Here is a 10,697-nt window from a genome sequence, read left to right as displayed (position 1 = left end):
TATATATATATATATATATATATATATATATATATATATATATATATATATATATATATATATATATATATATATATATATATATGTGTGTGTGTGTGTGTGTGTTTGTGTCATACACATCCACATACACATCCACATCCACATCCACATGTTATAAACATACACATGTCATACACATACACAAATATATATATATATATAAATGTATATATATATGTGTGTGTGTGTGTGTGTTTGTGTCATACACATACACATCCACATACACATACACATGTTCTAAACATACACATGTCATACACATACACATGTGTGTGTATGCTAGAGCCTTCTCCCATGTACAAAGCATGCATAAACACGGTGGTAGAATGTGAGATCGTCTTTGCGATCATTTACGATATGCCCTTGTTTCCATGACGACAGAGAGCAGGTTCCGGGCGATGTCATTGGCCCGAACACCTCTATACCCGAAGACTCGATACTAGGTGAGTGTTAGTGACTCGGAACTAACGTTATCCATACGTCAACTCCAATTGGGTTCTATGTTTGAGTTCAGTGTATGTGCGCGTGAAAATACGTTTTGTATCTGCAGCAGATAACTGCACCCTATCAGTACAGTGTGCGGCTGTACGTCCTTGTTGTATATGTCGTTTACTTGGATCGGATTCGCTGGGGATGATCACAGACAAGACCAATACCTGGTTTTAAATCGTTTCTATTGTGCTATATCCAGCAAAGTTCTCCGATATTTTGATATTTGTATACTGTATGCATATGGGTACTTTGTTTTTTAGTATTTGATATTTATACTGTATGCAGATGTGTACTTTATTTTGTCAGTATTTTGATATTTATACTGTTTGCATATGTGTACGTTATGTTGATAGTATTTTGATATTTATGCTGTATGCAAATGTGTACTTTATTTTGTCAGTATTTTGATATTTCTACTGTATGCATATGTGTACTTTATTTTGTTTTAACTCTGCTGCATACTGCATATACGAACACACACGTGTCTATGCGTATGCTTGTTGGTGTACTCATTTATAAGATGAAATATGTACTCTCAACTCGGTTTATAATCCGTGGTTTAGTTCACCGACTGCTCACGTTTCTCCCCATACGCCATACAGGCTTTATCCCACACCAGACGAGGGGGTTCTTATCGCACTACAATATGGTGATGCCTGTAGGGCGAGCCTATGACCGGTGTACCGGGTGCTCAAGGAAGGTATGTGGTCTGTGTGTATAAGCAATCACCTAGTATAGCTTGAGCTCGTATGTGTTGGTTTGCTTTTGTTTTGTCTGCTTGGCTTAGCTGTACTTTCTGGGTCTTGTAACCTGATATTCTGGACCGATAGGTTTGTGTTTAGATGCCGCCAAGTACAACCTTTCGGTCATAAATGATATGGACTTTGAATGAGAAGCAACTATATCCAACAACACCCGTGTAAGCAGAGTCTGTGTAGATATTTTATGTGTCTTGGTATAGCACTACCATTAGACCCGCAGACTGTATCCAATAACGCTACCAGTAATCCCCCAATGCACGTCATAACTATATACTACGGATCACTCTGCGAGGCCAAGGTGGTCAGTACCGTTGACCATATATGCAGATATGAGGGGTTGATAATTGTTTATTTGTTTGTATCTTTGTTTATCAATTGATTCATCAGCCACGTGTCTAAACATTTCGTACCCGAACGGTCCAGGTGGTTGAGATGTACAAGGAGCGAGGCTTTCAGTTCCTATTGGATGCTTTTAACAGCCCCACATACCTGGAAGACGTCACCGGGTTAACGGAAATGAAGGCTCAAATGGAGGAGGTATGGTGTGTGTATGCAAAAGCTTCCATATTCTCAGTGCGTGGCTGTCGTTTGAGTTCATTCCGATTGTCCCGTGTAAGTTTGCCTTCAGATCTGTGCGGTACTACATAAGCATACACGATCTGTTAGTTGACGAGTGGGCTATTTCACAGATATTGAATTGGTAGCCTGTGTCTCTGTTGTACTTTAGGGCCCTCTCAGATCTGTTATTTGCATCTGCGCTCACTCCATAGGTGGACTTCGATATGGACTTGAGCTCAGAGGATGATTCGTTCTCCCCTGCTAGCGACAGTGAGTGAAGGAGTGGGGGGGCGGTTATTGTATATGCCGATCGACACACTTGCCAAATTTAGTCAGAGAGATGGTCTATCTCGCACATGTACGTTAAAGGCCTAATAAAGCTTAACATCTTCATATGAAAAGTGCTGATGGATATACGCAAAGACCAAACGGCAGGGGCATGTGAGGTAATCACAGACCTTCGACCCTAGCTAACAAGACGTTGCTTTAGGTTGCATTTATTGTTATACTATCTCTGCTACTAGGATTGCCATGAGTTGGTATTTTGCTTCACTCTGGCCCTAGCTAATAAGACGTTGCTTTAGGTTGCATTTATTGTTATATTATCTCTGTTAATAAAATTGCTATGAGTTGGCATTTTTCTTCAAACTGACCGTAGCTAATAAGACGTTGCTCTAGGTAGTATTTATTGCTATATCATCTCGCTACTTGGGTTGCTACTTTCCTTCACACAGACCGTATCTACTAAGAGGTTGTTTTAGGCTGCATTTATTGCTATACTATCTCTAACCCGCTATTCGCCGAGAGAATCCTTGAGCCTCCCGACTAGAAACAATTCCGCCGACAGTTTAGTTTCTCCTTCGACTACGACAACAGCTGACATTACATTTGAGCTGCGGCAGCAGCCATGATCGCCACTATCGCAATCATTTCCGAATGCACCGTGTTCTGGCCCACACCGTTCCCGTCCGCCTGAGCGCTCGCAGCACTCGAGCCCGTGGGTCTCTCTGGGAGGTTGGCCTCAGAAGTAGTAGACGCAGGGGCCGTCCCGTTCACAGACGCCGTGGGCTGTACTGTACTGGTATTTGTGTTGGTGGGTATAGCGGTAGAACTTGCAGCAACAGTGGTGGTGACGGGTACGGTCTGGTTGTTGGCGGATACCTTGACGAAGATTTGAAGAGTGTCTGGAACTGAGAAACCAATGCATGTCGCAGTGGGGACAACCTGGTATGTAGAGTTTGAATATGAGATACATAAGTGAATCGTAAATGCAGGCGGTAAGGGCTCTCCGCATCCCACTCAACCTATTCGCATTCAAGAGTAGTCAACAGCTCACACACTTACATTCAGAATCGGTGTCACGCAATATTCATCATGAAACAGTTCCATGTCTACAGACTTGTCAACGGGGTCCTGGAAGAGCATGAAATATGTGCCTGCATTGGGAATAAGGTGTATAATCTGAGTATGCCTTCGGGTACTAGGCACGATAGAACAGTATGAGACAGCTCCAACTGCGCCTAGTCATGGGCAATGGCAAGTGTATGTTGAATGTGGTATAGGAAGATTACAGTAGCAATACTAGGATTCTTAGATCGAGAGCGACTGACCATCAATTATAGAAGTTCGACAGGCTTCGTCGTCGGGCATAGTGTTCTGGCACTTAGCGACCACGTCGCAATCTGCGTCTTCAGAAAGACACACCGTAAACTGGGCCGTTGCCGTTATAGCCAATGCGAATATAGCACAGGAAGATAGTAGGCTGATCATTTTGTCTGTTGATAGATGTGGTTGGTAACTTGTCAGAACGAGAGTACTCAAGCAAATGAGAGATGTTTGATTTTATATCGAAAGTCCCTCTAGTAGGTGAGCGGCATTTCTACAACTACAGGCTCTGGTGATAGTAGTGATATGCGACGATGACTATCCATCTCCAGGGATATGCACTATCTGAAATATTGCAGAGAAGTGGCAAATTATAATGAAGCAGGCTCTGATCTCATGTATGATTGTTCATGAGCATGTTCTGCGTAGTGTATGGTGCATTTCTAGGAAATGAACTCTCCTGTACTCTTTACTAGAAGAGCAGATCGTGCAAGCATGACAGGAATGAGGCTTTCTTTTCCCAGCAAAGTGAATTGGTGGTGAGAGTGACATCTCCAGATTTGCAACCCGATATAATAATCACTTCCTGTCAAAAATTTAAACACTCTCGCGACGAGTGTGTGGACTTCAATTCGAGATTTGTTTATCAAACTCTTGCTACTTGTATTTACATTTGCGCATTAAGGTGAGTGGCCTCTGATTTTAGTAACACCACTTGCTTCAAGCGCGTTCCTGTACACCGATAGAAGAATGCAGAGGTTACCCATGACATTGTAGTTGTCATGACTGATCTCGATGATCCGCCGGCAGGTACAAGCGTGACTACTGGATGAGCATGCCGGATTATACAATGGGAAAAGGCAATAAAACAGGACATGAAGATGAATTAATGAGGTACGTATTGGCGACAGCTGTTTGCACTCACTCTAGCTGAAGAAATACCTGTAACCATTGTCATAGCCTCCTAAAATAGTTGCACCATGAAGCGTCAAAACAAGAATTCTCTCAAAGAAGCGAAAAAGAGGGGTTGTTTCATCCAGAACACAAAATATTGTAAACCTAACCATCCTCAAAAGCCTAGATCTATATTTTCTGTAATAAATCCGGCACAACAGGTAAACAACATGTCGCTTATTCGAAGTTTTATTCTATATCACAAGTTGGCGTGGCCAGTAGAAGAGCTTCGTCCTAATTAAATATAGGCCACTCTAGTAGTAGTAGGGACAAGGGACTGGGGTCGAAGCTCTGGGGTGTTTTTTTTTCGTGTTCTTTACCACATGAGCAATTGAGCATACATTGTCCCCAGAAATATGGAGGTATCAGACTCCAATCAAAATTGGATACGAACAAACGTCGTTATAGACCAATAGATGCGCATAGCCTTCTATCGTGAAGAAATTCGGGTGGATGTATTACAGTATGGGACTATGGCCTATGGGGCGTCCCGCGTATTGTTGTTGCTCTATATTTTAGATAAATACGTACTTTTAAAACGTAACGTAAAGCATAAATAAGTACTTTATACGCAACTGATCCAAGCAATTTTCACCCAAAGGTTTGCATAAACACAACAGTTTGATTTCGTAAAGTACGTATACTAAAAATGCACAAAACGTGGGCACTGGTGTTTGAGGTGTCAAAAGAGTTCAGTGTCAGTGTCGGTCTGCCGGACTGTCGGACACTTCGCAAAAGTGCCTACATATTGACATATTGTATTTACTATTTACAGTTTTATTCACACACATATGTGTTGTTGTTTTTTGTATCATTTTATGTTTTTTGCAAGGATTCGTGATCAGTGGTGTCGATTATCCTTATATTTGATTATTTGAATATCTAAACATATTTATTCTCAACCTGTGTCACTCTTCCTTTTACTTTGAGACATCATGCTATCCCGAGTTGCCACCCTTTCAAGCAGAGCCACTGGCCTCCGTGCCTCGGCTACGTGGTATGTCTGTACTGTAGCTTTGCGTGGATCTATCGCTGATAAATCGAGCTGTGGCGGAATGCTTGCCAAAGTGTACTTCAGTATCGCGGCTGCGTGTCGACTCAACAGTGTCATTTCCCGCTTCAAACTGTGGAATTGTAAAACTGCTGCATGTATACATATACCTGAATACTGAGTAAAGATCGATGCAAATCAACATGCTTATGGCTCTGGTCGCATTCATCATGTGCAACACTTGTTGTTTCTTTGAGATGCTACAGCAAATCATGTCAACCCTTCCCCCCCCCCTCGGTCTCATTCACATTTACAGTTTTTCTTAAATACCTGTGTATGACTTAAGTATCAATGAGACCGACTTTATGACGTACCTGATATATTAGAACTCCGCAGCTACGCGAGCATACTTGCCTACAGCAGTAACTCCGCTTAGAATTGTGTAGTGTCTGGTTTGGCTGATGGCCTACATACGTCTAAATTGTTTCAAGACAGTAACTGTATATACGTATTTATATACCGATCACCCCCTACCACCGCAACCACATATGAGTTCGGACTTCAGCCGGTCTCAAAATTTAGCCTTCCAATATTTCGTAAGCTTTTGTATATCGTGGTCATCTGCCCTATAGTAAAAATACTGCCAACTGGCTTGTGCCAATGCACTTATGTATTTACAGTACCAATTAACTAACTCACACTTCACCGCGCCATTGTGTATGAACACGATCTCCAGCCGTACATACAGTGCGGCCTCCAACGAGGACATGTGTGTAGCTATTAAGAACAAACTCGGTCTGAAATCCACTGACGAGTTCATCGCCCAGGAGAACAAACACGGTGCACACAACTACCACCCCATCCCTGCCGTGCTAGAGCGTGGAGAGGGTCCCTTCATGTGGGATGTAGAGGGAAAGCGTTACTTTGATTTCCTCTCCGCCTACTCGGCTGTCAACCAGGTGTGGAGGGATACACATATCTTTGTGTTTGTGGTCTAGAGGTTTGTGTACTGTGAAGGTGTCTGTGTACGGCTGTAGCAGCTCGCTAGATCGCAAATATTCAAAGGTCAAGTGTGAAAAATGAGAGAAATCCTAAGATAGGAGATAAGGAAAGGCTTTTGTAGCAGGACGCTCCACGTTTTGCTTGACCTAAACAACAATATATAGTCCCAAGTTGTGCTAGTGTCCAAATTGCACGTTGCGGGTACAAGTACAGTTGAAAGTGGGTAGAGATCAATACCGTTTCTATAGTCCGAGGGTTTTCTTCGGTCGTACAAGAGTAATCCTTTTTGAAACGCGTATGGACGATTTAAAAAATGGGACTGAACGAGGGCCGTCTAGTAGCGCCGTTCTATGCAAACTGTGAGTACATCCAAAACTTCTTATTTCGAAGCTTTAGCGGTACGTGCTTAGACTACTGTTAGTCACCTCTGCATCTGTTATAGAAGTCCCTTTGCATAATAACTAGCTAACTAACGATTATGCTTCGGATGTACATACAGGGTCACTGCCACCCCCGTCTGGTCAAGGCCATCACCGAGCAGGCGTCTAAGCTTACTCTGACGTCGCGAGCATTCCACAATGATGTCATGGCTGCATATACGTCCTACATCACCGACTTCTTCAAGTACGATAAGGTGCTACCCATGAACTCCGGTGTCGAGGCTGGTATGTGCGTTACTACCATGCATACGTTCATACGATTCTTGCTGTGGATCTGTTTGACAATATTATGAGTGTCCCTGAGATGATATGCGCTGTCCAGCTATGCTTGCGCTAATATATAACCAAGAGAGCTTCCACAGTTGATACATGCATACTACATACGAATTCTGTTTGCATCCCACCTGGTACTAAAACTCCTGTGCTTGTACAACTGATGATATGGTTGTGTCCGTACTGTCGCTATATCGAGGGGGCCTTCAGTGTCTATACCGTGCTCTGCACATTAATCCCAGATTCGGTTCAATAACTGTGTGTCTATCATCGACGTGCAGTATATTTTCTCTGAGTGCATAAATATGTAGATGCGTAGACCGGCATACATATAAAGCGCAGGTATCTCGTAACAATCGCTATTATTGAGGGTGGTAGTTGTCAACGGGATCGTCCTCGACGACATGAAGTTCGACAACGGATTCGTATCTCATTCGTAAGCTTGAGTTTGTAGTAGGCCACCCTTTGCTGCTTTTTTTACCAGTACCTCTATGGTTGTGTAATGGGGTATGCATACAAATCTGTGTAAATAAAAACCACCGACAATTTGTTTCATCAGCAATCTTACCTGATGCCGTACATTCTACCGCTTGACAGGAGAGACCGCTGTCAAGCTAGCGCGTAAATGGGCTTACGAAGTCAAGAAGGTGCCCGCAAACCAGGCCAAGATCATCTTCGCCAAGGACAACTTCTGGGGCCGTTCCATCGCTGCGTGTTCGTCATCTTCTGACCCCACCTGCTACACAAACTTTGGTCCTTTCACTCCAGGTATGTAGTACACACCTTCACCTGCGACTTTATATGCAAGATACAAGCTTCACTGACACTTTACATACAAGATACAAGCTTCACTGACACTATCTATGTGCTGCGTTCGTCGACAAAATTGAGGCAGGCTCCATACATGATGCATAGTGTTATACAGTAGTGCTGATTTTCCTTGTCGTCTCTCGTACACAGGATTCGTGCAGGTCAACTACAATGATATCGATGCTCTGGAGAAGGAAATCGCCGATCCCAACACCGCCGCCTTCTATATCGAGCCGATCCAGGGTAAGTATTGTTAGCCTTAAATATCAGAATGTCTGTACGTGTGGGCTATAGTGCACGTAAATATAATTTGAATCGAAGTTGCTATAGTAGTGAACTATCAGACAAACGGAATACGATACAGGTTGTAAAGGTGAACATTCAATACAAGCCTTTCGCTCCGCATATCTGGTGTGTTGCCATAACCGCAAATGAAAGCATCACCTGGTTTCATTTCTATCTATGAACCAATGAAAATCACGTTAACGTAAACGTGCTGGTTAACGGTACTCACGCACATTCTCATTCCGAATTATCGTCTATATGAAAACTAACATGAAAACACCATATGGATACACAGGCGAGGCCGGTGTAGTTGTACCTGACGCCGACTACCACCAGCGCGCCTTCGATCTGTGCAAGAAGCACAACGTACTATTCATTGCCGACGAGATCCAGACAGGTCTTGGCCGTACCGGAAAGATGCTTTGCATTGAACACAGTAACGTACGCCCCGATGTTGTGGTACTAGGAAAGGCTCTCTCCGGAGGTATGCTGCCCGTATCTGCTGTGCTCACGGATAACGAGGTTATGGACTGCATCCACCCTGGAGAACACGGTAGCACCTACGGTGGTAATCCCTTGGCGTGTCGCGTTGCCATGGAGGCGCTCCAAATTCTCAAGGACGAGGATTTGTGCGGACGCGCGGAGAAGCTCGGCGAAACATTCCGTACTACCATCCGCGACTTAAACCTGCCGTTCGTGCAGCTGGTCAGAGGAAAGGGCCTGTTGAATGCGGTTGTTGTGGATCCTGCCCACAAGGTGTCTGCTTGGGATATGTGCATGCGCCTGAAGGATGCCGGTATCCTAGCCAAGCCCACACACGACCACATTATCCGATTCGCACCTCCCTTGGTGCTGACTGACGCGCAGATGACCGAGGCGTTGGGCACAATCTGTGACGTGCTCAAGAACAGCCACGAGTAAATTTAGGGGTGGGAATCGAAAGTCTCTAACCGAAGAAGAAAAATCTTGTAGTTTTTGTTTTCAAAACGTTATGCGCGCACGTTGAGTGTACATACATCTCCTGGGAAACGTACCCGGAACGTCCGGTTCATTCTGATCTATATAGGTTGCATGCCATATTATACACGCGCCGCCGGTTAAAACTGGGCATGAGTTTTCTATTTTGACGATTATGTCAATATATTCGACATGGGTAGTATCTCTGATACACATGTATAGAAAGTATAGCGGGTGTTGTGGATTTCTTGTGCGTTCAGTAGGCTACGTATCCCTTTCAATAAACTTTCGTAAAGACTAACGGGGTGCGCTTTATTCATTATTGTTTTGTTACACTTGTCTGAGTTTGTATACTTTCCTCATCTCGATCTCTCTGATAACAGTTCAACCCATACCAGCAGCTATTTAGGACTATTTGCGCACAACTACCTTCACATATACGTGTATATATTCATATAGTTTGTATATTTGTTTGTTTAAGAGATACATATACTTGGTATGTGTATAAATACATAGTTATGTTGATGTGTACCTTTTGTTCAAACATTTCTGTACGGAAAGTGGTAAGTACAATGATTCATCATCCTACAATATGTCGCATCAATATTTTACACGAGCATTGACTGAGTTTGTGGGCGGGGTGGGTTTCTAGCTCAGGTTTATGTCTTTGATAGAGGTCGGAAGACAGTAGTGGTATGGCTTCTAGAGAAAGAGTTCCAGGTGTTCCTCACCTGCCAGTAAGAGGTTAAATATCATTCGTACAGCTACGCACTGCACACCCTCAGGTGAATAACGCCGGGCTATATTATTCATTACTGTCACAACCTTACAACTGATCAGAAGTTTGGAGATTGTGGCTGTGATAGTTCATAGATAAATACAATGTATTGTTTGGGATGTCAATATAGAATGGGATTCATCGAGAATTTGTTGGAATTCTCGAATAAAAATGACAGGCGTCAGGGGTGCTGAACAGCCCTGGTGTTCTGTACGGCTGCGCTGTTCTGCCTGGTTCGCTGAGAGTGTCACCGACACTCTCAGACCTGACAGTTCTGCAAAGCCTACGGCAAACACAGATTTAGCGTACGGTTCAAGTTTTGCTTAGATATAGACCCCTTTTAGGATTCGCATTAGGTATGAACAACCATAATGAATGGCCTATATTGAAAATAGTTGACATCCAATAAAATTTTGGTAAGACTAAGAATCCGTTTCGCGTCTATGTATTAGTCACGTTTAAGTGGATCATATCCCGTTTGGGTACAAAGATTGAGATCAGGATGTGAATCCAAAATACGAATCTAGGGTGGGATGTACCTGAAGTTGTTATAGACTGCTCTAAAGTTAGTGGAATATTTTCAATGGCACTGATCATTCCATAAAGTTCTGGAAATGAATAAATGTGAATTTCTGAAATACAGTAGGTCATAAAGACCAGCATAAAGATGGTCATGTGAAATGTCATTGTCATAGTAAGTTATTGACCAATCTAACATACAGTGTATTAAGCATCGTATTCTTAATGTATTC

At 43.1% G+C, this 10,697-nt stretch overlaps 3 protein-coding genes across 3 annotated transcripts; 2 read left to right on the top strand and 1 right to left on the bottom strand.

The window, feature by feature from the left end:
* Positions 1-1,167: 1,167 nt before the first annotated feature.
* SARC_05851 (hypothetical protein) lies at positions 1,168-2,128 on the top strand (the record flags this gene model as incomplete). Its single annotated transcript, XM_014300273.1, has 3 exons — positions 1,168-1,231; positions 1,716-1,829; positions 2,063-2,128. The coding sequence occupies exons 1-3, from the start codon at positions 1,178-1,180 to the stop codon at positions 2,126-2,128; spliced, it is 234 nt and encodes a 77-aa protein (XP_014155748.1). The 5' UTR covers positions 1,168-1,177.
* Positions 2,129-2,612: 484 nt separating this feature from the next.
* SARC_05850 (hypothetical protein) lies at positions 2,613-4,171 on the bottom strand. Its single transcript, XM_014300272.1, has 3 exons — positions 3,461-4,171; positions 3,195-3,286; positions 2,613-3,074 (listed from the first exon to the last, which is right to left on the bottom strand). Exons 1-3 carry the CDS (start codon positions 3,618-3,620, stop codon positions 2,733-2,735), a joined length of 594 nt encoding a protein of 197 aa, XP_014155747.1. The 5' UTR covers positions 3,621-4,171; the 3' UTR covers positions 2,613-2,732.
* Positions 4,172-5,322: 1,151 nt separating this feature from the next.
* On the top strand, positions 5,323-9,469 carry SARC_05849 (ornithine aminotransferase, mitochondrial). The gene is made up of 6 exons (XM_014300271.1): positions 5,323-5,406; positions 6,137-6,359; positions 6,902-7,067; positions 7,713-7,883; positions 8,076-8,168; positions 8,506-9,469. The coding sequence occupies exons 1-6, from the start codon at positions 5,345-5,347 to the stop codon at positions 9,129-9,131; spliced, it is 1,341 nt and encodes a 446-aa protein (XP_014155746.1). The 5' UTR covers positions 5,323-5,344; the 3' UTR covers positions 9,132-9,469.
* The last annotated feature ends 1,228 nt before the right edge of the window (positions 9,470-10,697 follow it).

This window comes from Sphaeroforma arctica (assembly GCF_001186125.1).
Source record: "Sphaeroforma arctica JP610 unplaced genomic scaffold supercont1.392, whole genome shotgun sequence".
NCBI classification, from domain to species: domain Eukaryota; class Ichthyosporea; order Ichthyophonida; genus Sphaeroforma; species Sphaeroforma arctica.
The sequence above is the reverse complement of the archived record's forward strand: the minus strand, read 5'-3'. Positions and strand labels throughout refer to the sequence as shown.

Bases quoted from the DNA above. Each gene is read 5' to 3' on its own strand.
- SARC_05849 (XM_014300271.1), top strand. From the start codon at position 5,345: ATGCTATCCCGAGTTGCCACCCTTTCAAGCAGAGCCACTGGCCTCCGT. The intron at 6,360-6,901 runs GTGTGGAGGGAT...ATGTACATACAG, and splicing joins CCTACTCGGCTGTCAACCAG to GGTCACTGCCACCCCCGTCT. The intron at 7,068-7,712 runs GTATGTGCGTTA...ACCGCTTGACAG, and splicing joins GAACTCCGGTGTCGAGGCTG to GAGAGACCGCTGTCAAGCTA.
- SARC_05850 (XM_014300272.1), bottom strand. From the start codon at position 3,620: ATGATCAGCCTACTATCTTCCTGTGCTATATTCGCATTGGCTATAACG. The intron at 3,287-3,460 runs GTCAGTCGCTCT...TTCCCAATGCAG, and splicing joins TCGAACTTCTATAATTGATG to GCACATATTTCATGCTCTTC. The intron at 3,075-3,194 runs GTAAGTGTGTGA...TCTACATACCAG, and splicing joins GCGTGACACCGATTCTGAAT to GTTGTCCCCACTGCGACATG.